The 23671-nt window shown below is 34.5% G+C and overlaps 1 protein-coding gene across 15 annotated transcripts in view; it reads right to left on the reverse strand.

The window, feature by feature from the left end:
* Pkhd1 (PKHD1 ciliary IPT domain containing fibrocystin/polyductin) overlaps positions 1 to 23671 on the reverse strand; it is a 513180-nt gene that overhangs the window by 187762 nt on the left and 301747 nt on the right. For all 15 annotated transcript variants that reach the window (XR_015441583.1, XM_087188170.1, XM_087188168.1 and 12 more), the window contains one exon: positions 12505 to 12642. Coding sequence is in view for 14 of the 15 variants with exons in the window: in XM_087188170.1 (XP_087044296.1) it covers positions 12505 to 12642 (138 nt within the window). In the remaining variant the exon portion in view is untranslated. The remainder of the gene's footprint in view (positions 1 to 12504; positions 12643 to 23671) is intronic.

The raw sequence follows: 23671 nt of genomic DNA on the forward strand, positions 1-23671 counted from the left end.
ATATTTTATACAGAAATTGTACAAAATATCATATAGATAGATATAGATAGACAGACAGACAGACAGATGTGGCCAATAAGTGGTAAATAGTTAATTTTAACTAACTCTCTTGCAGAAAACAATTAGAAATATAGAGAAACACCCCGTAGCAATAAAATATTAGTTTATCTGTAAGTTATAACAATTTTCAGTATTATGCTCCTAGCATCATGGCTTCATAATGTATGAAGCAAAAATTGAGAAAACTACAAGAAAATATACATATAGTATAATAACAGTGGTAAAGTTAACAAAACTCTCATAAAATAAAAAAATACTAAAGATACGGCAGTTTTGAAAAATACAGTAAACAAATTTGGCATAATAGAGATGGAAAACTAGACCCTGCTACAAAACATGCACATTTTTTTCAGGCATGCACAATACATCTATAAAAACTGATTTTATAATGACCATAAAGCAAGATTAACAAATTTAAAAGGATTGGAGTTATATAGAATATACTTTCTGGCCCTAGTTCAATTAACATGTACAATTCATAATGGAAAGTTTATAAAGTGGCTATATTAAAATTAATATTTCCAGTTATCCAAAGATACCATAAAGACAGTAAGAAAACAGCCCACAGAGTGGGGAAAGATAATTGTAATACATATAATCAGTACTGAAAATGTACAAGGACATCAATAAATCAATATAAAACAAGTAATCTTTCATTTAACAGAATAAAAAACAGCTACTTCACAAGATCATCTTAAAAAATACATGTATGACTCTAAGTGCACAATCACATTGAAAATAACAGAAATTAAAATTAAAACAATAATTAGATTTCACAAGATCGCAATAGAATAGATACAGATAGAAACTGCCCAAAATTGTAGACATATCCTCTGAATAATTTTTCCAAAGCAATAAAGTATCTTTTTAAAGAATTTCTATTCCTGGGCTGGGGATTTAGCTCAGTGGTTCTGCACCCAACTGGCAAGCGCAAGGTCCTGAGTTCAATCCCCAGTACCAAAAAAAAAAAATTTCTATTCCTATCTGACTTAACCTTGACATTTCACAAATACAATGAATGCACTAGAAAGATAGGTTGAACGATTAACTCCAAATTACTATTCCTCATTTTATGCCTGCTCTTAGAAGTAGATTATATTATATAGTGATGACTTTGGAAGTTGAGCTTTTGCTTAGGGCATGACTGTTATTCTCAGGTCCTGCTATACATAACTATTTTCTCCAGAGCAGAGCTTCCAGAATGTTCCTACTGTCAGATTCTAGCTAGCAAGTAAGTGCTACACCTATCAAATTGTTTATTCTGAATTAGCTTTTTATCCCAGGGTATAGTTGACCCCTTACCCCTAACATACGTCTTTCTAACAGAATCCATTCCATCAGAAAATACATAAAGAGGGCTGGGGATTTAGCTCAGTGGTGCTGCCACCTGCTTCGCAAGAGCAAGGTCATGAGTTTAATCCCCAGTACCAAAAGCAAAAAAAGAAAAGAAGAGAAAAGAAAAGAAAAGAAAATACATGAAGAATGTCATTGTAGCACATGAAATGAGAAATGTTAGAGAAGATAAATATGTTTACCCAGATTTGAACACCACAAAATATATTCATGTATAAAAACATCACATGGTACCCCATAAATATGTACAATTTTTAAAATTTTTCTTAAAAATCTGGTTATAAAAATGTATAGTCACTGTCAAATAATTATGCCTAACCCCCCATAGACTGATTGTATTTAAGCTATCAAATTTCAGTCATCAATACCTGTTTCAATTTATAATCAATTGATGGAATATTAAAATAAATATGGGAATATGTTACTCATTCCCTACTTACAAAATGTGTAAATCTTCATAGAAAAGGTTAAGCAAATTACTTCACTTCTGTAAGCCTCAGTTTCCCCAATGGTAAAAATAGGTACAATAATATCATACATTTTTTTGTGAGGGTTAAATGATTTAGTATATGTTAACAGTGCATGACACAATGTCTGTATATAAAATACATTTTTAAAATGTTGGTTTTATAGTAATAATACTAACAACTAGTAATAGTAACAATGGAGACACAAATGTTTTTCAAAATTAACCTTTGTATTTAGAAATTTAAAAAAAATATGACAAGCTCTTCCTTGCAAGTAATGACCAATTTCTAAAAGGCTAGAAACTAAAATTTCAAAGTTAAAAATATTAAATGATAACTTATTTGAATGTCCAGCCGGAGGACTTCAGGGAAGATGAAGAAAATTTCTCTTAAACTGAATCACTAAATGTTCTCTAACTCAAAAAAGCAATTAATTCATTCATTTCCCAATTTTTCTTAAAATCATTGATTTCCACATATTAATTTATTATATGATTATATTTATGATTAAATAAAAATTGATAAATTTTCAATAATGTTTGTATCACTGTTGCAGAGGCTTACGAGTTAAAAGTAGAGCTTAGGAAACACTCATGTGGAAAATATTATTGATGATTACTTCAAATAAGTCAGAAGATTATTTATATTGGTATTTTGCTTTAAAATTTTAAGGATAATGTGATGTTTGTGGACAAATGATATCCCTTGAAAATAAAGAGATCTTTTTATTTTTAATCTTGCTTTGAAACACATTTAACAATAGTCTATCAACCTCATTATGGACTCTGTAAGCACAGAAATGGAAATTCATGTTTTCTGTAGCTTTAAAATATAAGACTTTAAATATATTATTTAAAAGTTACCTCACTTTGCTGTCACTTCTATTATATCAGCCAGGCAGTATACATAAAATGATATGTTGACTTCTGACCCACATTAACTAATTTACAAACCATCTATTTGTGGATAGCTGTGTAACACTTACATTTACACATTAAATGTGTTAATATTTGTATTATTTTCTAATTAGTTAAACTTGAAAGTGGGCATTCATATAATTTCTTTAACCTAAAATATTATTTTTAAACAAACATCACACATAAGATTCTGACTGCTCAACGGTATTGTGGCTTTAGGCTTGAGGATATGTTTTAATCTGTACTTTTTTCAGGTTTGTCTCCTTCTTATTACTTAATCATCCAATGAGCCTTATAGAACTGTCAGTTTGGAGGCAATAAACTGAGTATGGATTTTTCTTCTTCTTTAGGATTGAGAAAGTCCCAACCATGGAAACAATGAAAGAAACTTCCATATACCTAGTACTTCATTTCCTGACAATCAAAGGCATGTGCTAATGATAACCTTAGGCTTCTGTCTAAAAAGGCAAGACAAGGCTGACAAATAACCATCACTGGCCCTGAAAAACAAAATGTGACAAGTTTTAGGACAAAAGCCAAAGTTCTTAGTATAATTACTGGTCAACTAGGCAGTATATCACATGAATGACCTACTTGTGACAAGCTAAATACAATGAACTGCAGTGTTCCCAGTTATAACCATAGGTAGACTTTATCTTGCTGACTTAGGGAATAAAGAAGATTCTATTAAGTTTTAAATATTCATCAGAATATATATTATACAAATTTATTTGAATAAAATAAATATATAAATTTATATAATTTTGCTATTTGTATAAAGGTGATATTTATATTTATATGATATTTTGTATTATTATTTTCATAATACATTATACAAAATGTTATTACTGGTTATCTATCTCTGAAATCTTATACATTATACAAGAAAATATCTCATATGCAATTTTAACACTACAAGATTAGAAGTCTCCAGTGAGTTGAATATTTGGGCCAATAACAGGCTTAACATCACTGATATACATGGTAACAGTATATGTTGAAGCATAGGAACAATAGTTCATCTAAGAGGAGACATAAATGAAAAGGATGGGTTTAGACAGCAACACATGGAGCAAAAAATTTTTTTGAAATAATCAACAATTCAGTGTTTACTGACTAACTTTTGAGTTGAGGGTTATTTTTTTTATCAGTCCTAGACAGGCTTTAAAAATTGAATTTGCATGTGTAGAAAATCACCAACTTTTAAAATGTGCAATTATATTTGCTTTGTTCCTTTCATACAGGAGATAAACATATTGAAGTCATTTAAATATTAAAACTGCAATTCCTTTTTTGCAGATGTAGTAATTTAAGAATGGTATTTTACAAGAGAAAGGCATTGAGCTGAAAAACAGACCCAGATTTATCCATGCATATATGTATATACTAGATATACACACATATGCCCACTTGCCCACGTGTGTCACATTATCAGAAAGCTGCTACATAGTACCTACTAAGGTTACACAAAGTGTCCTAAAGAAGTGTAACATGTAATGGAGAAAACATTTTGGAGCACAGACCTGCAATGAATGAAGTAATGACAATGTAAATGATAATGGACCAGAAAAAAGATACAATGAAATCTGTTGAATAGAGACAGGAAAGGCTTCAGAGAAAAAGTGGTCCTTGGGGAAAGGTTTGAAGGAGGAGTATCAGAGGTAGCTAAAATAGTCCCTAACCTAGGTCTTGTTTTTTGAACAAATAAACAATCTCTCTGGATCTGTTACCTTACCTATACAGAAAGACAGATGATTCACATTATCACAGAGGTTTCAACATCACATTTATGAATCTCCTAGTGGGGAGTTTTCCAGAAGTGGTAAACAACTTGCTAGACTAGACTTATAATTTAAGTATCGAGAATTTCCATATTTATGAAGATCCTGATCTAATTTCTCTGTTTTTAAAGCCATTTTCATAAGACTATTAAGATGTAGCCATTTTTAACACAATTTGTATCTTTTTTTTTCTTCAATGCTTTGGAAAGAAAAACAAGTATTGCATATTTTAAAATCCAGCCTACATAATGAAACTCATGATGCGCACAATAAATTTCCTACCATTCATAACTATTTTCCAGATCCAGTAGCTGCCTTTGTGCCTCACCACTATGTAAAGTGTCTTCCTACCTCTGGACTTTTACACTAACTTTTCTTCCTGTCTGAAACTCTCTTGTCCAAATATTTGCAGGTACAGTTCCTTTCTTTCACTGTGGTCTAAGGTCACATTGACTCTTTGGAAAGATCATTACAAACTACCTAAATTATGGTGCCCAACATCTGAACTTCTCTTGGAATCATTCCTTTGCTTAGTTTTTGCTGCGCACGTAATGTCATCTACACTTATCCTAATATTACTATGAAACTGTCTGTTTCCCCCAAAAAAAGAATATAAGCAAGAATCTTACCTGTCACACTCAGTGATGAATATTCCAATGCTTGCCACTAAATTGACATTCAATAAAAGACAAAGGAAGAAGGAGGGAAGAAAGGAAGGGACAAGTCTATAGATGAAATTGGAAAATCATCTTATAAGAGGAATATTTTTTCCTTAATATATGTTATTTTCTCCATTTTTAATCAAAAAACTTATTCACAAAAGCAATTCTATGAAGATTTTATGAGATCACTTTTTAGTGTGGACAACTGTAAGTTCTTATCCATAATATTAAATATCTTCAATGACCCTTAAGAGTATGTTAAAATCCAAACGGTATGTTAAGAGTATATTAAATCCAAAAAAATGCAGTTGTTAAAGAACAGATAGATAGCATTGACTTTATTAAAAGTTACTACTCTAAAGAAATATGTGTTGCATTTTTCTTTATTCTATATGCAAAGTAACATTTTTAATCAAGACTGTACTAGCCATTATAAACAACAAAAAGTCAGAATAAGATAGACACTTTCTCCCTTTCTTTGTCCTCTATACCATACTCCATACAACTGACCATTTCCTTTTCTTATAAATATTCTCCTCTGTATTAAGGTATTATTTTCTTATCACTTCATTTTCCTTCTGTCTATAGGTTAGTTTCTTTTTTATTCTCTTTCCCGAGCTCAGCTTCTTCTCCCACCTTTAAAAGGCTGATGCTCCTCAAATTTTCACCTTTGGTCAATTTCCTTCTCTCCCCAAACACTATTTGGTTAATTTTATTTATACTTTTGATCTCAAATTCAGGCTAAGGACCCCCAAACACACACATACGTCTTTAGTTAAGACCTCTCTTGGATTTCTTTTTTATAAATTTATTTGCTTTTCACATGTTATCAGGTAAAGATTCCATTGAAATGTAAACTTAAGCTGTATGAATCTATGTACTGTATAAGGCTATGTGCCCACAATTGTTTAACATTTTAATAAATATTATCTTATTGTATTTTTATAAAACTCTATGAAATAAGCATTACTGCTATTTCCATTTTACAGAAAAGGAAACTGAGACACCTAGTTGATGATACTTGCCCAGGGTCACTAAACTAATGAGTGGTGTTCAGAGGTTACCCATTCTGACAAAGGTCTTAAGATGAATCCTGAACTACTCTGCACCTCATATCAAAGTGGCCAGTGTATTCTACTGATTTTTAAATATCAGTATCTTTCTAATTCATTCTTTCCTTGTTAATTCTGTTACCTTAGTTCAATCAGTTTTAATTTCTTTCCTGAAACACCTCAGTAGCTTTCTCCTTTTCACTGTGCCCCTTCTAACACATTCCTCCCACTGCCAGGAGTGATCTCTCCAATCCTAAGCATGTTACATCCTTGCTGAAAGCTATCCAGTGTCTACCCACTTCGTTCATGAGCAGAGTTTGCATGGCAAAGAAACTTCATCTTCCATCACCTACCAGTGCAAACATAAGGCATACTTAAAATTTCCTGAAAGGTATAATGCTAATCCACAAGTATGTGCCTTTTCAGGCATGTCCTTCATCTTTAAACCATCTACTGGTTAAAAGATATAACCTATCTAATTGTTTTTAATCTTTATGTCTCAACTCTTTTATTGAGGTCCCTGGAAAGCTAGGGTTCACAATTTCTGTTTTTGTACTCTCTGTGTCTCCATGGTACTCGGCACAATGAATGAAAGACAGACACACAAGTAAGATGCTTTATGCTTATCTCTAGTATTCTATCAGACTAATGAGACAAGCACTAAACAAAGTATGAAATTGAGTTTGGTATTTGTGATTCAGCTGTAGCCCTTTAAGCAAAGCTTTGATCTTGAATTTTCTTCTAATTCTAGCATCCTATGATTCCACTCTACGAAAACTCAAATGATACCTTTTGCCAGCACCAGTTGCCTCAAAAGCAGGACCACCTAGAAATGCAATTCCACTCTTTTGGGATTTGGATCAAATGGCATCAGATAGCAGACATATTCTGGCAGCACTCCATGCCAATGTCCACATCTATTAAGTTTGTTTACTAACTAGTCACATTATCTATTTCATGTTGGGATTTCTTTAGGGTGTGGTAAAATTGGACAGATGGGTTGAAAGCCTTCCTTCAGGCATAATGCACATAGGATTGGGCAGATGGGTTCCAATAAGCAACCTCTAGGCTTGGAAAACATGCATACAACACAAAGAAAAAGAATCTACCATTATCTAGTGATGGGTAAAAATATAGTTGGAAATAGAGAAATTTTAAAATAAGACTTGCAATGCATAAAGCAAAATTGGAAAAGTGGCACTGTGTTACTTTCCTTCAAAGGCCCAAACTTTTAGGACATAAGTTAAATATTGTAATAATAAGTGATGCCAGAAACCTAAAAATAACTTTTTAAAAAGATCAAATTTAGCAATAAAAGATGTCAACCTGAAATAAGTTTTCTAGCAACAAACAGGGCCCAGTTTCATTAAGTATTTCTCTAAGTGGGCAAAGAATACTAATTTGGGAGGAAAAGGTCATAATCTAAAAGTATCTCCCCAGTGTGCACAGATAGACTGAAATAATAACATGATAAAACAATTAAGAGGTATTGCATTAAGTTCCCCTGAAGCCCAAGACGAAATAAAATAAACCCTACACAAGTGTGAAACGAGATATGAATTGGAGGTGCCACCTAAAAGATTAGGAATTAGAATTGACAATGTAGTTGGCAAGGCTAACAGCATGATATGACTGGAAAAAGTCAACTGAATCTTTGGCTCTATTAATAGAAGAATTGTACCTGTGTGGATATCTGGGACCCAAAATGTGCTGGAGAACTCCTGCTGACACCTTCCTTTCCACAGTCTGTGCTTCTCTGCCCTGCTAGTTGCCCCACAATTCTCTGGTCCATATGCACTACAAGATGGAGTACTCTCTAACTCTGACATCCACTCAAGTTTGACTATGTGGTAGCAGAAGACAGGAGAGAGGCCAGAGTACTTATCCTATAGGTCCTTCCATGGCTGATTGAGTCCTGGCCATGCAAAAGGCCATTCCACTGTCTAACAATGATCTGCATTCATCACCTCCTCTCCCATCTCTGGATTTCAATAACAACTTCTTTTTCTCTTTCCTTTACAGCAAAGGGTGGTAGGGATTCTCTGCATTACTACCCTCAGGTATGCCCCAACCCCTTTGGATATTTTGCAAATAGCCCTTTTACTTAAATCTCCTCAGATTGTCTAATTTGTATGACATCTATGTTACTTGTGGATCCTGGCTAATAAACTGTTATATATCTGTCATATGCCAAGCACTTAACATAAGCTGTTGCATTTAATGATTTTAATATCCCTCTGAGGTGAGTTCTATTGTTATCTTGCATGTGCTACAGATAAAGAAATGGAGGCGTGGCCAGAGGTTAACGTGTTCGAGGTCAAAGAGAAAGTGGGTGTTCAATGTGGATTTGGTCCCCAGTAATGTGACTTAAAGCCTGTGCTTGTAGCCACTGTGCCCTTCTCACTGTTCAGAATAGGTCAGGTCTCACTTGACAATGCAACTTTCACCTTGGCTTTTTTTTTTTTAATTCTTTTATTGGTACATTTTAGGTACATAATACAGTTACATTTCTCATTGGGAATTGTACCTTTACATAATGCATCTTGGTTCTTATTTTTTCCCCATTCCTAGCCCTCCCTTCACCCCCTCCACCCTTCCCTATTTACAAAAACTTTATTTCCATTTTTTCCATTTCTCAGCATTTTTCCTTTCCCTTCTTTCCTTTCCCCTGCCCCTCCCAATACCCCTAACCCTTTAGACCTTTTCTTCCTATTTTACATTATCAATTATTCATTTTAATTATTGGTACATTTTAGGTATACAATATAATGACATTCATCATTGGAAATTTGTACCTTTACATAATCTCTCTTGGTTCTTATTTTTCACCCTTGCCCAGCCCTCCCTTCAACCCCTCCATTCCTCCCTATTTACAAAGATTTTGTTCCTATTTTTCCATTTTCTCATATAAATCCCATTCCCTTCTATCTTTTCCCCTAGCCCTCCCACTTCCTTCCCCTTTGCCCCTTTTCTTCCTATTTCACATTACCTATTATACATTTTAGTCCTTATTTACACTTTCAGTTTCTTACACCAGAGAAAGTATTCAGTATTTATACATGTGTGTCCTATTTATTCACTTAAGTGTATCGCCTCAATGTGCATCCACTTAGCTATAAAAGTCTCTAATTCCTCATTTTTTATGGCTGAGTAGTACTCCATTTTATTTTAAAAAACCACAGTTTCTTTATTCAGTCTCCAGTTGATGGGCATTTGGGCTGTTTCCAAGTTTTAGCAATCACAAACTGTGCTGCTATGAACATGGGTGCACATATATCACTGTGGTATGATTCTTTTAATTCTTTGGAGAAGATCCCCAGCAGTGGAAGAGCGGGGTCAAGTGGGACTTCCAGTCCTAGTTCTTTGAGGTATCTCCATACTGATTTCCACAGTGCTTGCACCAGTCTACACTCCCACCAGCAGTGGAGCAGGGTTCCTCTTTCCCCACAGCCCCCACAGCATTTGTTATTGGTTGATTTCATGATAGCAGTCATTCTTTCTGGAGTGAAGTGGAATCTCAGCACTGTTTTCATTTGCATCTCTCGAATGACCAGTGATGTGGAACATTTTTTCATGTATTTATTTGCTATTTCTACTTCCTTGTCTGAGAAATGTCTGTTCATTTCAGATGCCCATTTTTGGATTGGGTCTTTAAATTTGGGAGGTCTGGTCTTTTTAAGTTCTTTATAGATTCAAGATAGTAGACCTTTGTCTGAGGGACCGCTGGTGAAAATTTTTTCCCACATTGTGGGTTGTCTCTTCACACTGCTGGTGGTTTCTCTTGCTGTGCAGAAGCTTTTTAATAAGAAGAGATCCCACTGGTTGATTGTTTGTGCTAGTTCATGGGCAACTGAGGAGCCAAACACCCTCACTGGAGGAAAGATAGCCTCTTTAATAAATAGTGCTGGAAAAATTGGGCTTCAACTTGCAAAAGATTAAAACTAGACCTATATCTCTCACCATGCACTAAACTAAAATCAAAATGGATTAAAGATCTAAATATTAAAATAGAAACTCAAACCAATTGGAACAGAGGTTAGGTAGAACTCTTGAAGACATCGGTGTAGGAAAAGATTTCACCTTGGCTTTTTACATTCAGAAGAATTAAAACAAAGATATGTGTACCGCAAGCTAAGAAGAATGGAAGGCTCTTAGAACTCTGAGAAATATGTAGAATGTGCAAATCTGCACACTTTCTGGGAAGCGATTTGGCATAAGTATGAAGGACCTGAAAAGCATGCTGTTATCCTTAGGCCCATTAGTTCCACTTATAAAAGTCTATCCCAAGGCAATGAAATATGAACAGTGACAATTTCTAGGATGTTCATTGGTGAGTGGGTTACATGGATGAAATCTGAAATAATCTAAATGTTTAACAATATAGAAATGCTTAAATGAATCATTATATATCTATGTATATGTACATATTCACATACATACTGTGAAATATAAAAACTATGAAAACTGTGTCTTTAAAGAGATTGAGAGATTCTTACAATGTTAATATACCACCCAAAAATTATCAAACTATGCACTCCATGTTTTAAAGTGTATATGTGCATGCATGTGTGTGTGTGCATATATATATGTATGAAAAATGATTTTGAAATAAAACAACAGAATATTAACAGAATATTAACTGTGATTATATTTACATTTAGGAATATAAGTGATCATTTATTTCTGCACAACTTTCTAAACTTTTTAGTTGCATACAATACACTGGAAATAAAAAGTTTAAAAACACCAATAAATAACTATGAACCATTGTTGAAATAATAAGAATTATTATTAGGTATAAAACCTGAAAAAGAGAACATTAAAGATAGTGTGGCTGGAAAGCTGTGGAGGAGAGGGCTTTAAGTTTATCTTGAAAGGCTCAAGAAGAGCCTTAACCTTCAGAAATTAGAGGGAGATTGGTTAATAAAAGGAGAATTCTGTTGAGATTTTAATCAATGGAAGAAGTTCTCCTCAAAAGGCTTAATTTTGCTATTTCTGCAAGTATCCAAGAAGAGGTTGACTATAATTTTTCAGGAATCTTCTTATAATCATGTGAGCTTCATACAAATAGTTAAGCATAGGATTCTCTCATACCAGAGATAATAAAATGTAGATGAAACCAAACAATGACATCTAATTATTTCCTTCCCATCAGAGATTTCTTTCTCTGGTATAAAGTATTATTGTTTCTGACAATTCTTTTCTAACTTTTCTTTGCAGGGAAAGTAGAATGGCTTATTACATTCAAAAGCAGTTCCTTTGGGAGCAGGGTACATATCTTTCCAGCATTCATACTCATTACCTATATTAGTTCCAACTACATAGTCTACCTATAACACCTCAGGGGTTTGGGGGGTTTTTTTCAGCAGTTGTTTTGTTATCATTGTTTAATACAAGTAAGCCAACATACCAGATCTGCTTAATACACCACTCCAGATCCAACCCAACTTGAACATCTGGGGCCTCAGGCACATACCTTACTTCTAGTTAGATAATCTTAATCTCCTAGCACCTACTATGTTTTCTAGCTCCTCCACTAGCTTCCCACAGAGGTACAAAAATAAAAAAGGACAGGGTCTAGGTAGATCAGATGTATTGCTGACTTTCTCCCAACCATCTGATCAATATTGTCTCAAGATATGCTAACTCTATGAGGCTTCTCTCATGGCACCCTGCATAAGCAAGGGAACAGCCGTGTTTCCCTGAGAGGCTATGGGCACCTTCTGTTTTCCCTCTCTTCTCTTTTCCTCTCTCTCTCAGGCCACTGGAATTGTCTGCTCCCAGCAAAATATTAGCATACAAGCTTTGGTCTCAGGTTTGAATTTTGAGAAAACTATATTGACAAAATAATTGAAATTGTATTTTGAGGTAGGTGATTAGAGGAACTCAAGTCTATCCTATGCTATCTCTTGCAAGAGGGAGCCACATAAATTCTGATACAAATAACTAACAGGAGAACTGATTTACAACCTGGTGAGGAAAGAAACCCTGAAATGATCAAAAACACAGATTGATGACAGAGGGTGGGCATAAGAGAATGAGCAACAGAAGCCACCTCTGTTCACATCTAAAGCTCTCTAGCAAACTCACTTCTTGCCTTAACCCTCCCCACCTCTGTTAAGCAGCCACTTGACGCTACCCTTCCTGCTCCAGAATCCTTTTCCACAGAGCTTCATCCTCATTGCGCTTTGAATCCTCGAGCCTTTACTCACCCACTTTCAGCTCCCCTCCTGCAATGACCAGGCATGCCACACTCAAAATATTGCTCCTGTTCACAGGAAATTCTAGAGTCCCCATCACATAGAGGCCCTTGAGGAATGGAAGATCAGTATCCACGAGAACAGTCTTGTCTGGAAAAGAAAAGGAAATTGCTCAGATGTATACCTAAAACAGGAATCATCTTCTCTCTTCTAGTGATTTTTCCTGGCATTCTCCTGGGAACTCAAGAGCTGCTTACATTACAGCCTACGCCAGGACATGTGCAGCAACTAAAAGAACAAATAGTCTGCCAGAGGCAAGGTCTTATTTTAAAGGCCATGATTAGTAAGTGTTGCCATTGCTTAATACAACAAATGTCTTGGCCAGAAGGCATGGCTTATGCCGCAAGCTCACCACACTGCAAACTTCCTACCCTTTGTCCCTTTCCCTTCATTTTTGGCCCCAGTTTCAGGAAGGTACATGACATTGGTCTCTGAAGAGAGATTATTTTGATGTAAATCCCAGCCCTGCTACTTAATATACATGTAGACTGTATCTGTTATCTCTTCTGTGAAATGGGAACAAAAATACTTCATGCATAGGGTTTGGGGGAGGGTGAAATGAATTAACAGATCTAAAGTGCTTATAAAATATTAGTAAGCCTCCTACTATTCCCTAATTCCCACTGGGCAAGGCAAAGGGCATCATCCATGTTCTGTAAGGGGTACACACTGTCCATTTGTTTGGCATACTGATACTGCTCATGGACAATTTAGAACCATAATTCTTTTTTTTTTTTTTGGTACCAGGGATCAAACTTGGGACCTTGTAGGAAGTGGAACTACTGAGCTAAATCCCCACCCAAAACCATAATTCTTCAACTTCCATCTCAGAAAAGCCATTTCCATAAAACTTCAAAAGAAACAATCATAGATTTTTGTCTGAAATTAACAATAAAGTATCATATAAATGAAACCTCTCAACTGAAATAGTAAATATTTCATGTATGCAAAAGTATTAAGTGTTATTTTCTGAAGCTTAGTGGTAATTCCAGTAAATGTTTCTGCTTAAATTTTAAGTACCATAATCACTGACATATGTAAAGATTTTTAAGGCATTCTTTTGGTAACATAATCTAATTTGTCATTCCAGGAAACAATGCACCCTGCTGCTCTTAAGGACTTGTTCAAGCACATTAACTTCTCATAAGTTATCTTTCCTAGCCCTTATCTGCTTCTTTAGTTATAAGACTAGCTATGACTCCTGCAACATAGGGAGTAGGACTGTAATTTTCCTCTTGGCATCAGTAAGTGTCTACTTTGCAGCCTCTTTTCATCACTATGAGTTGTGACCAATCAAATGTAGGCAGAGGGCTTTGTGGATCCAATGAGGAGACCGGGAATGCCTTATTATCACAGGCAAAACAGCTTGCATCCTAATGGGCAGTGGGTGATTTTGATGATACTGGACCATGACCATACTTTGAGAACCACTACTCTGTGTCCAACTGAGGGGGTGGGGGGCGAGCAACAAGTGCAACTCATTCTTCAAACTCCAGTGACACCTTCAAGCATACTTACATCAGAGCACAAAAATACATTATTGATATCACATACATACATTGCTTGTGTAACACAGTAACTCCTACTGGGCTGGTGATCAGTGTAATTATGTTTTCCTCTCCAAGTGTTAGAGGAAGAGACTATTCATTTTTTAAAATCCTGTATGCTTATTGTAATATAAAGATACTAAATAAATGTTGCACAAATCTGTTGAGTTCAGTCCCCTACATAACTTGAATTCAAAGAATTCATCACTGACTGATAATGGATGATCGGGCTAAATAAACACAAATATATATCTCACTCTCATCTCATCTTACTTTTCAAAATGTTCAAACGAAAGAATGAAGTATCAAGAGAATGTTCTAAGTTTGGTGAACATTTTATGGGATTTTGGCTTCAAGATAAAAACCATGTAAAGCAGATATTTTTAAAAACAAGAGTTTCATAAAAATGGACTTCATCTGCACCAAACTATGGCCTATTTCACCAATTTTGAGCTATTGAACTTGACTGCACAAAACAATAGAATTGATTCAATGAACTCTTTCTGTCATCCACAGAGTTACACACACACACACACACACACACACACACACACACACAGAGCAGGTGCTCTGAACATGCTTCTGAGCTAAAATATGATTATTTAAATTTCTCCTTCTGGTCTTTATCATACTACCCCTCCTATAAAAAGGTTTTTCTTTTTAATTGTCCTACCCACTCCAAGTATACCACAAATTTCCCAGCAGTTATGGAGAGATTAACCATCATAAGTGCATAAGGATAGGAGCCACAGCTGGCCATCCTCACTTCTATGTTCTCAAGGTGCAGAAGAATATCTAGCCTGCAGTAGATTCTCAAAAAGAACAGCCATCAAAAGATACATAGGTATATACAGTCCAGTGGCTATCAGAGGAAAATGGTAAGATGAAGACAAGAGTGGAAACATTATTCTTATTTCTTTTGATGCCATACTTTTTACATTTCAATTTCCTGGATTCATCTATCCACCATTTTTTGTTGTTGTTGTCCTTCCTCTCCTTCTCCAAGGCATGCCAAATCTGATAAATTGGTAGGAAATCAAAGATGAGTGAAATGTGTTTACCATCATCAGACAAAGAGAGTTAAACAAAATAAGTACAATAAGACAGTGTTGAAATAATTATATGGCCTTCAATTTTATGGAGGTTGATCCTATCTTCATCCCAAGCTACTTCAAATTGCAGTCCGTCAATGTGTCTAACACAATTTCTCTGGAGTTAAATAAGCATATGCCTTCTAAAATTTTTATAAGAGGATTTTCCTTATAATCACAACAATAAAGATTACAATAACATAAGCAAAAGAATTCACAATAATGAAGCCTCCAGAGCAGAGCAGCTGCTAGCCCAAATTGACCACTTTTCAGCTATGATGACAGCTGTGAAGGTGCTCTCTTTATTCTAGGTGTGAGTTGGGATCAATATGGCACGTTCTCCAGGCATATGAATTATTTCCAATAAAATGTTGGCAGAATTGAAGTCTGACTTTTCTTTAGAAGCAGCATCCTTTCTGTGAAATTACCCAACACATTTCAGAGGAATCACTCAAGAATCACTATAAACCCACTAAATAAACATTAATGATGGAACACTTCTAATTTAACTGTGGCCCAGTGCTTTTCACTTCATCCCCACTTGGCCATGGCTGTTCCATCCCACTCTGTCAATGACCAATCTATCCTACTCGAGAGAATGAGCCCTGGCATATGGAGGGAACCATCTGGAATTTCTGTTGCTCAATGGGAGGCTGATAGGGGAGCTGATCTGGAAAGAGACTCCAAAAAGAATTAATGAGTTACAGATGTAATTAAAGACTGCTTTCCCCCCAAAGGGGCCCAGGACCAGCCATGGGGTGGTGCCTCTTGGTTCCGAATTATATCCTCTTATCACTTGTTCATCCATCAAGCACTAAACACCCACCATCTTTATCCTAGCAACCTTGCCAAAAAATGTGTGGTTTTGTTCCTGAAAGAGTTCTATTGTGACAATTAGAAAGATAAAGCTTTAGAAAAACATTGGAAATTTAACACTAAGAAGAATCCCCTCAATTTCTCCATGCAGTAAATGTAATCACAACAAAAATAATAACAAAGAAGATCTAGTCTTTTATAAATGCATTAACTACCCACCAGACTAGAAAACCTAAGCCAAATCAAAAGACAGATGTCGCTGACAAAAGGCTAGGGCTTCTTTTGTATCAGGAATAATTTGATGGCAATAGTTACAAAGCACCCAATGTAATTTCAGCACTAGATTTAAACTCTTTTATTTCCAGCAAAGTTTTGGAATGAAGGTCACTATTGTGTAGCATTCCAAGGGTCTGACACTTGTCTCAATCCTGTAGAATTGAGATCAAGGGCAAAGGGCACTGATCATTGGAATAATGATAGGGTCACAGGAATAATTTAGGGGAGGCAGAGCCACTGTCTGTATGTTATTCACTGTATCAGGCCCCATAACGTAGGTGGTGAAGAGTTTCCACTACAACCCTGCCATTGTCAGAAGGACAGCCTGCACCAAGTTTGGACATTGTTGAGACTTCTGAGGAAGAGCAATGGCACGCAAAGGCAGAGCAGGACATACAAGAACCATTTGTACACTGCTATTTTCCTGCGCCTTCCATATTCATGGTTTTGTTTCTATGTTTAGTCTTGGCTGCAGTATTTCTCTATAAATATGTGAACCAAAGGAAAAGTGAGTTTTAATTTCATTTGAGTCACTATTAACTGATCTAATCCTCCTTCTTAAAAAGAGAAGATTTTTTTTAGCTCAAAAGTGACTACCTGAAATACTTTTAAAATACATTTTACACAATGATTTGTGGTGTTTTCTTTCCTTTATAATCTTATTCAGCTTTTGGAGAATCTTATGATTCACTCAGATAGTCTCACAATTTATAAAGATGGCTAACACACCAAAGAAACGGGCTCCAAAAGTCATGGAAGCTCTCATATGTAACTCATTCAGAGGAATGAAAGGTTAACATGATTATAAATTAGTGTCCAGTAGGTTAATTTACTGAAATGAAGGTATTTGGTTTTCAAGTTTTCCTTCTTTTGTGGAAAAAAATTGGACAAAAAAGTGCTAGAAGATAAGGATGCAGTCTTTCTATAAATGAACTCTTTTCAAAGAGCTGCAAACTTTATAGCCTGCCAATTTCATCAAATCCTCACAGGTGGGCTTTTTTTACTCTATTCTGCATACCATTTTTTCAAACTGGTCTTAAAAATAGGCAGAAGAGGCAGTTTGCAAAGTACCCAGAGGCACAGGATTCAAGACTGAAAGCCAGTTTTCTAACACCTTCACAAAGAACCATCTGCCATCCACCTACCTGGTGGGGTGTCTGTGTGTGTGTGTGTGTGTGTGTGTGCATGTGCATGTGTGTGTGTGTGTGTGTGTGTGTGAGAGAGAGAGAGAGAGAGAGAGGATGAAAGTAGAATGACCCTCCTCACTCAATAGGAAGAGACCCATTGAACTTTGTTTAATAAATTCCTATTCCACCTTCTATATACACTCTCTGTGTCTTTCTCAATCACACACAGACATGCATAATTCACATAGTAGAATCAACACTCTAAATTATGATATTTTAATTGATCGATAAAATGTTTAACATACAATGTTTATCTCTTCCTCTAGACTATACCATCTGTTCTTCAAAAATATTCTGAATCTATTTAGTAGGAACATCTTTAAGTAAAATTACCAACTATATCAGATCCATCTAGGGCATCCCAAATTCTGAAAGGAAAATGTCAGAGAGTATTGCTATTTTCATAAAAATAGAGAAAACCTGTGCCTTCTTTCTTACCAGGTTTGCTTTGCTTCTCATCTAGAGATGATGTTTTGTGGCTTTTCTCTCTATAAGCCCTCAAAGATTTCAGAGCAGCTAAGTGTTGCTGTTTGAAACTAGGTGCATGTTGCTTTTCTCTCTGAGATAGGTCAAGTCTCAAGAAAGAAGGGAAAAAACTCAAAACACCAAAACTCTATATTGCCTAGAAAGCCTAAAAATAAAGAACATGTATTCTTACATGTTTGAGTTCAAATGTTAAACTATACTTTGGCTTTATCTGCATAATTCTATTGCATGTGCTCATCATTGAGTCTAGACTGATCTGCAGTTTGAGGATAAAATCACTTTCCAATTCTAATGGTGAATATTTTTACATATGTGACAAGATTAGACTGTTAATTCTTAAGTGATCCAATTATTAAATTTATACATGTTATAATTTGTGTTAAAGCCAAACTAGGCATCAAACTTAGCTCCTATGAGGGTTTTCATTTTCATTTGTTTCCTTAAAAAACATTTAGACCAACTTATGATAAATTAATATACTTTTGCACTTTAACCCTGAAGAAAAAAAATGAAGTAATGCATTCTTGAATGAAGCTCTTTAGACCAAGGTCCATGTAACAAACATTGTGTTAAATGTGTTTATTTCCCCCATCAGCTCTTTTCTTAAAAATAAATCATCTCTTTTAATTTCTGCTCAACAATAGAAAAGGCAGTAAGTACAGCAAACTGTGAGGTTCTTTCTTTTTCTTCAATATTATTGAATTTTTAAGCTTTCAATTGTTTCTTCTTGCTGCAAAATACCAAAACATTATTAAAATCCTTAAAGATAAATACATGCATACATTTGTTTTTTAAATAATTATTTTATAAATACATAATTGATGCTTGAGAGACCTTAGAATATACTATCTAATAAATATTGAATAAATACTGCACATTTAATATATTGTCTCAATTTTATAATTTCTGAGCAAACCAGTCTATATGTTATGCTCCTAAGTTTGTGCAGTGCTTATAGTCTATATAAATTCAAAATAATTCCTGTAGAGATGTTCAATGTCTTCAATATTTCCATACTTTCCATAATTTTGCACTGTCCTAAAACTTTAAGATGTATATGTGTCTGAATTTCAATAAACCACATGTATTCAACACAAAGTAGAGTTTTCAAAATCAATTGCTTTCTGTTTGAGTTCAAATACTGTCCTGGAGGTGATGAAATTTCATAGAATTCTTATTCATAATTTTAAGTATTCTAACAATAATATCCACATTCTGCAATATCTTTCCAATGTCCCAATACTCTAAAATATCTTCATATTGCCTCGCCAAGATACTAAAATCCTTATCTTTACAGTTAATCCTCTTTCTAATCCAGAGTGTCCAGCAGTCTCCAAGAGAATACAATGGTACCTTGGTTCACAAACTCAATTCTCTCCACGATTCTGGATTCTGGTCACAAACCAAATTGGATGAGAACCCTGAATCAAATTTCCCCATAAGGTCAATATTGAACCTAACCAGTAAATTTGATTTGCTTCTCATCTAACTCGGTTTGCGACCAGAATCTTGGAAAGAATCAAGTTCATGAACTGAGGTGCCACAGTAGTGTATAAAGAAAAGCATTACAAATGACTAAAATTTTGTTCATTCATGCATTCAGCAAATATTGAGACCTTGTCAAGACACTGTGATGTGTGACAAAAAAAATCATTAATTAAAATAAGGCCCCCTTTGTATACAGAAGTAAATATACTGATAAGATTGATCAGGTGAGTTTTGGTGGAAGGAAGAAGTAGACTTGAAGCTTTTTTAAAATGTTGTACGAGTCAATAAGCAGAATAACCATGTCAAGGTCCAGGCAATATTTCAAAACAAGGAAGATTGTGTCTGTTTCTCCTGAACTTCTAATGCCCAGCCATCTCTGAGAAATAATGCCCTAATTTGCTCATAACTCCCATTGGCCAGAATCCCCTGACTATCTATCTACAAAACACATATCCAAGAGTCTAAGTAGCTTCAGTTTCAGACATTTTTGAATTGTGTCCCAATTTCTTCTATAGTATGCTCACTGGTACATAACTATGTAGAGAAATATTTCATGGACTCGGTAGTAAAGATCAGATGAAATAAAGCACATTCAATATCAGCTATCACCTCTTTCCTATATCAAACATATGCTTGAGTATACCTGTTATTTCACTGTTGACTAAACAAAAGGGACACAAATCCAACCCTTGTGAAGCGTATTTTATATAGGAAATGGATGTTAAACATAATCACACAAATAACTACAAAGGAACAAACTGTATAAATTGGTAGAAAGGAAAATGTATAATGCTAATATAGTAATAGTGAGGTACCAAGGATAAAAAGACTGATACCTGAAGTATGAGTAGCAGTTAACTAATTTAGAGGAACAGGAAATAGGAAAAGTGAGAAGTGGCTAAAAAAAAAACTGTCTATATTCAAAAGAATGTGAATCTGCAAGAACAACTGAGCTGCAGAATTCATAGAAGAAAAATGGAGATGAAAGCTGAAAAAGCAGGCAGAGTGCAGGTCAGGTCAGAGTCTGGCAGGTATATAATAACAATGAGAAAACCATGAATGCCTAGCACAGAAAAGAATGAAGGTTCATTAAAAAGTTCCAAATAGAAATCTAAGTGGTTAAACATAAGATCAAAAGTATGGGCAGCAGAAACAACCAGTGAAAGACACAGTGTCAGATCTAAAGGACAGGGCTGTGGGAAATGATTAATGCATGAGAAATACTTTAAAAACATAAAGAGACACAAAAATGGATCCAACAGTTGCTAGATGTTTCAAAGAAAACTAATGTGAAGAGTGATTATAACTAATGAAAAATCAGAAGGCAGCACAAAAGGCATAAAAACCTGTTTACAGAAGTAATAGAAAACTTTCCAGGTATGAAGAATTTAACACACAGATAAGTGAAGCATATAGAAATCCTAATACTCATGATAAAAAAAAACTTCATGCCACATAATAATTAAAATACAAAGCAATGAATTATCTATAAGAGGAAACCCAGAATTGTAACTGACTTCTTTTATAACTGACTTCTTACCAAAAACATTAAAGGCAAGAAGAGTTTGGAATGAAGTGTTTTGTGCAAAAATAATGAATAAAAAATAAATAAAAATAGAAATTAAAAAACCATCAACCCAGACCATTAAATCCTACAAAAGTATCTTTCAAAATCAATGAAGAAACAAGATATTTCCATGATAAAGAAAATTTAAAGAAATTCATGACCCCTTCAACAACACTTTAAAAAATTCTCAAGGATATCCTAGAAGGAGACAATGAAGCTAATGATGCCAAAAGGTTCAATAAAATGTATATATCAAATAGGAGTACCAATTAAGTAGATGGGAAAGAAAGCAGAACAGCAATAGGAAAATAATACAATGACAGGTGTAAGTCAATTGCTATCAAATATAAACATCAGTGTAAATGGACTTATTCAGCAATTAAAAGACACCAATTAGCAGAATGGATAAAGAAACAAAATTCAACAATGTGCTGTATAAAGAAACACATTTAAATCAAAAATAAATTCATAGACTAAAAATCAAATCATGGACTAAAAATTAAAGCAATATTCCATGGAACCAGAACCCAAAAATAAACAGCAGTAGCTAGTCCATTTTCAGACGAAGTGGACTTTAAACTACAGATGATCAAAAGAGGCAAAGTGAGGCATTACATATTAGTTAACAGAACTATTCAGCAGGAAGAGATAACAGTTATAAACATATATGCACCAAACCATGGTGTACCCAACTACATAAAACAACACTAATAGACATAAAAGATCAGATAAACATCACTACATTTATGAAGGACCTCAACGCCCCATTATCACAAATAGATAAATTAAATAAAAAATCAACAAAGATATATGAGTTGAATAAAACCTTTTAATAAACAGACTTAATAGATATATATAGTGTTCCAACCAATAAAACAATAGATCACACATTCTTTTCAGCAGCACATAATACTTTCCCTCAAATTTACCACATACTAGCTAATAAAGCACTCCTAAGTAAATGCAAAAGAATTGAAATTTTTTATCATGCATACTATCAGATCCCAGAAATAAAACAATAGATGCTTGAATAATCAATGGGTCACAGAGGAAATTAAAGAAGAAATATGACAGTTGCTAGAATTAAATGATAATGCCAGAACAAATACCAGAACATATGGGACACAATGAAAGTTGTCCTATGAGGAAACTTTATAGTATGAATTCCCACATTAGAAAAACAGAACAAGCCCAAATAAGTAACCTAACAATGCATTGCATGGTCCTAGAAAAACAAGAACAATGAAAATCCAGAGCTTGTATAAGGGAGGAAATTATAAAGTTCAGAGCAGAAATCAATGAAATGCAGATTTAAAATCTGCAAAGAAAAATGAATCCAAGATCTAGATCTTTGAAAGAATAAACAAAATAGATAAAACCTTGGCCAATCTTACCAAAAAAGGAAAGAAAAAAGACAAATCAATGTAACTAGATAAAAAACTTCACAACAGATACCATCAAAATTGAGAAAATTATTAGCAACTACTTCACAAACATATATGCCAAACAATTGGAGAACTCAGAAGAAATGGAGAGATTCTGAGATACATATGAAACTTAACAAAGACAACTTAAAAATTGTGAACAATTCAATAACAGGCCATGAAACTGAAGCAGTTATTTAAAACACTACCAACTAAGAAAAGGCCAGGATCTGATGGATCACAGACAAATTCTAGAAGAGCTGCAGGGAGGCTGTAACACCAACACTCCTCAAACTCATTAACAAAATGGAGAGGGAAAGAGTACTTCCAAAATCATTTTTAGAAGCTACCTTTATCCTGATCCCTAAGTAAGATCAGAATCCAATCAAAAAAAGATCCAACCAAAAGACTAGTCTCTCTGAAGAACATAGGTGTAAAAATTCTTAACAAGATACTGGCAAACAGAATGCCATAAATTATCACAAAGATCATACACCATGACCAACTAGGCTTCATCCTAGGGATGAATGTTTTAACAGATGCAAATCAATTAATGTAATCCATCTCATAAACAGAAGCAAGGACAAAAATCACATCATCTCAATAGAACACAAAAAGGCTTTGACAAAATCCAGCATCCATCCATGATTTTAAAAAAAAATCTGAAGAAAATAGCTATCTAAAACACATTTATGATGAGCCTATGGCCAACATGACATTAAATGAGGAAAAATTGAAACCATTTCTTCTAAAATCACAAATAAGACAAGGATGTTCATTATTACCACGCCTGTTCAACAAATTCCTCAAAACATTAGCCAGAGCAACCAGGTAAGGGAAAAAGGGAAAGGATACATATAGAAAAAGACAAAATCTTTTTTTAAGGCCCCAAAAACTCCACCAAAGTACTCCTAGTAATGACCAAATTTAGCAACGTAGCAAGATACAAAATAAACACACAAAAATCATTAGCATCCCTATACACCAATAATAACTCACTGAAATAGAAATTAGGAAAACAATATTATTCACAGTACCATCCAAAAATTACTTGAAAATTAACCTAACCAAAGAAGTGAAAGACCTCTACCAAGAAAATTGCATCACTGTGAAAAAAGAACATCATAAATGATATCATAAAATGGAAAGATAATGCCTTTTCCTGGATAGGCAGAGTCAAAGTAATCAAATTGGCTATATTTCCAAAACTGATATACAGATTTAATGCCATCTCAAC

The sequence above is a fragment of the Heterocephalus glaber genome, unplaced genomic scaffold, assembly GCF_053883595.1.
Source record: "Heterocephalus glaber isolate CG9 unplaced genomic scaffold, H.glaber_assembly_v1.0 deba00001523, whole genome shotgun sequence".
Classification (NCBI taxonomy): domain Eukaryota; kingdom Metazoa; phylum Chordata; class Mammalia; order Rodentia; family Bathyergidae; genus Heterocephalus; species Heterocephalus glaber.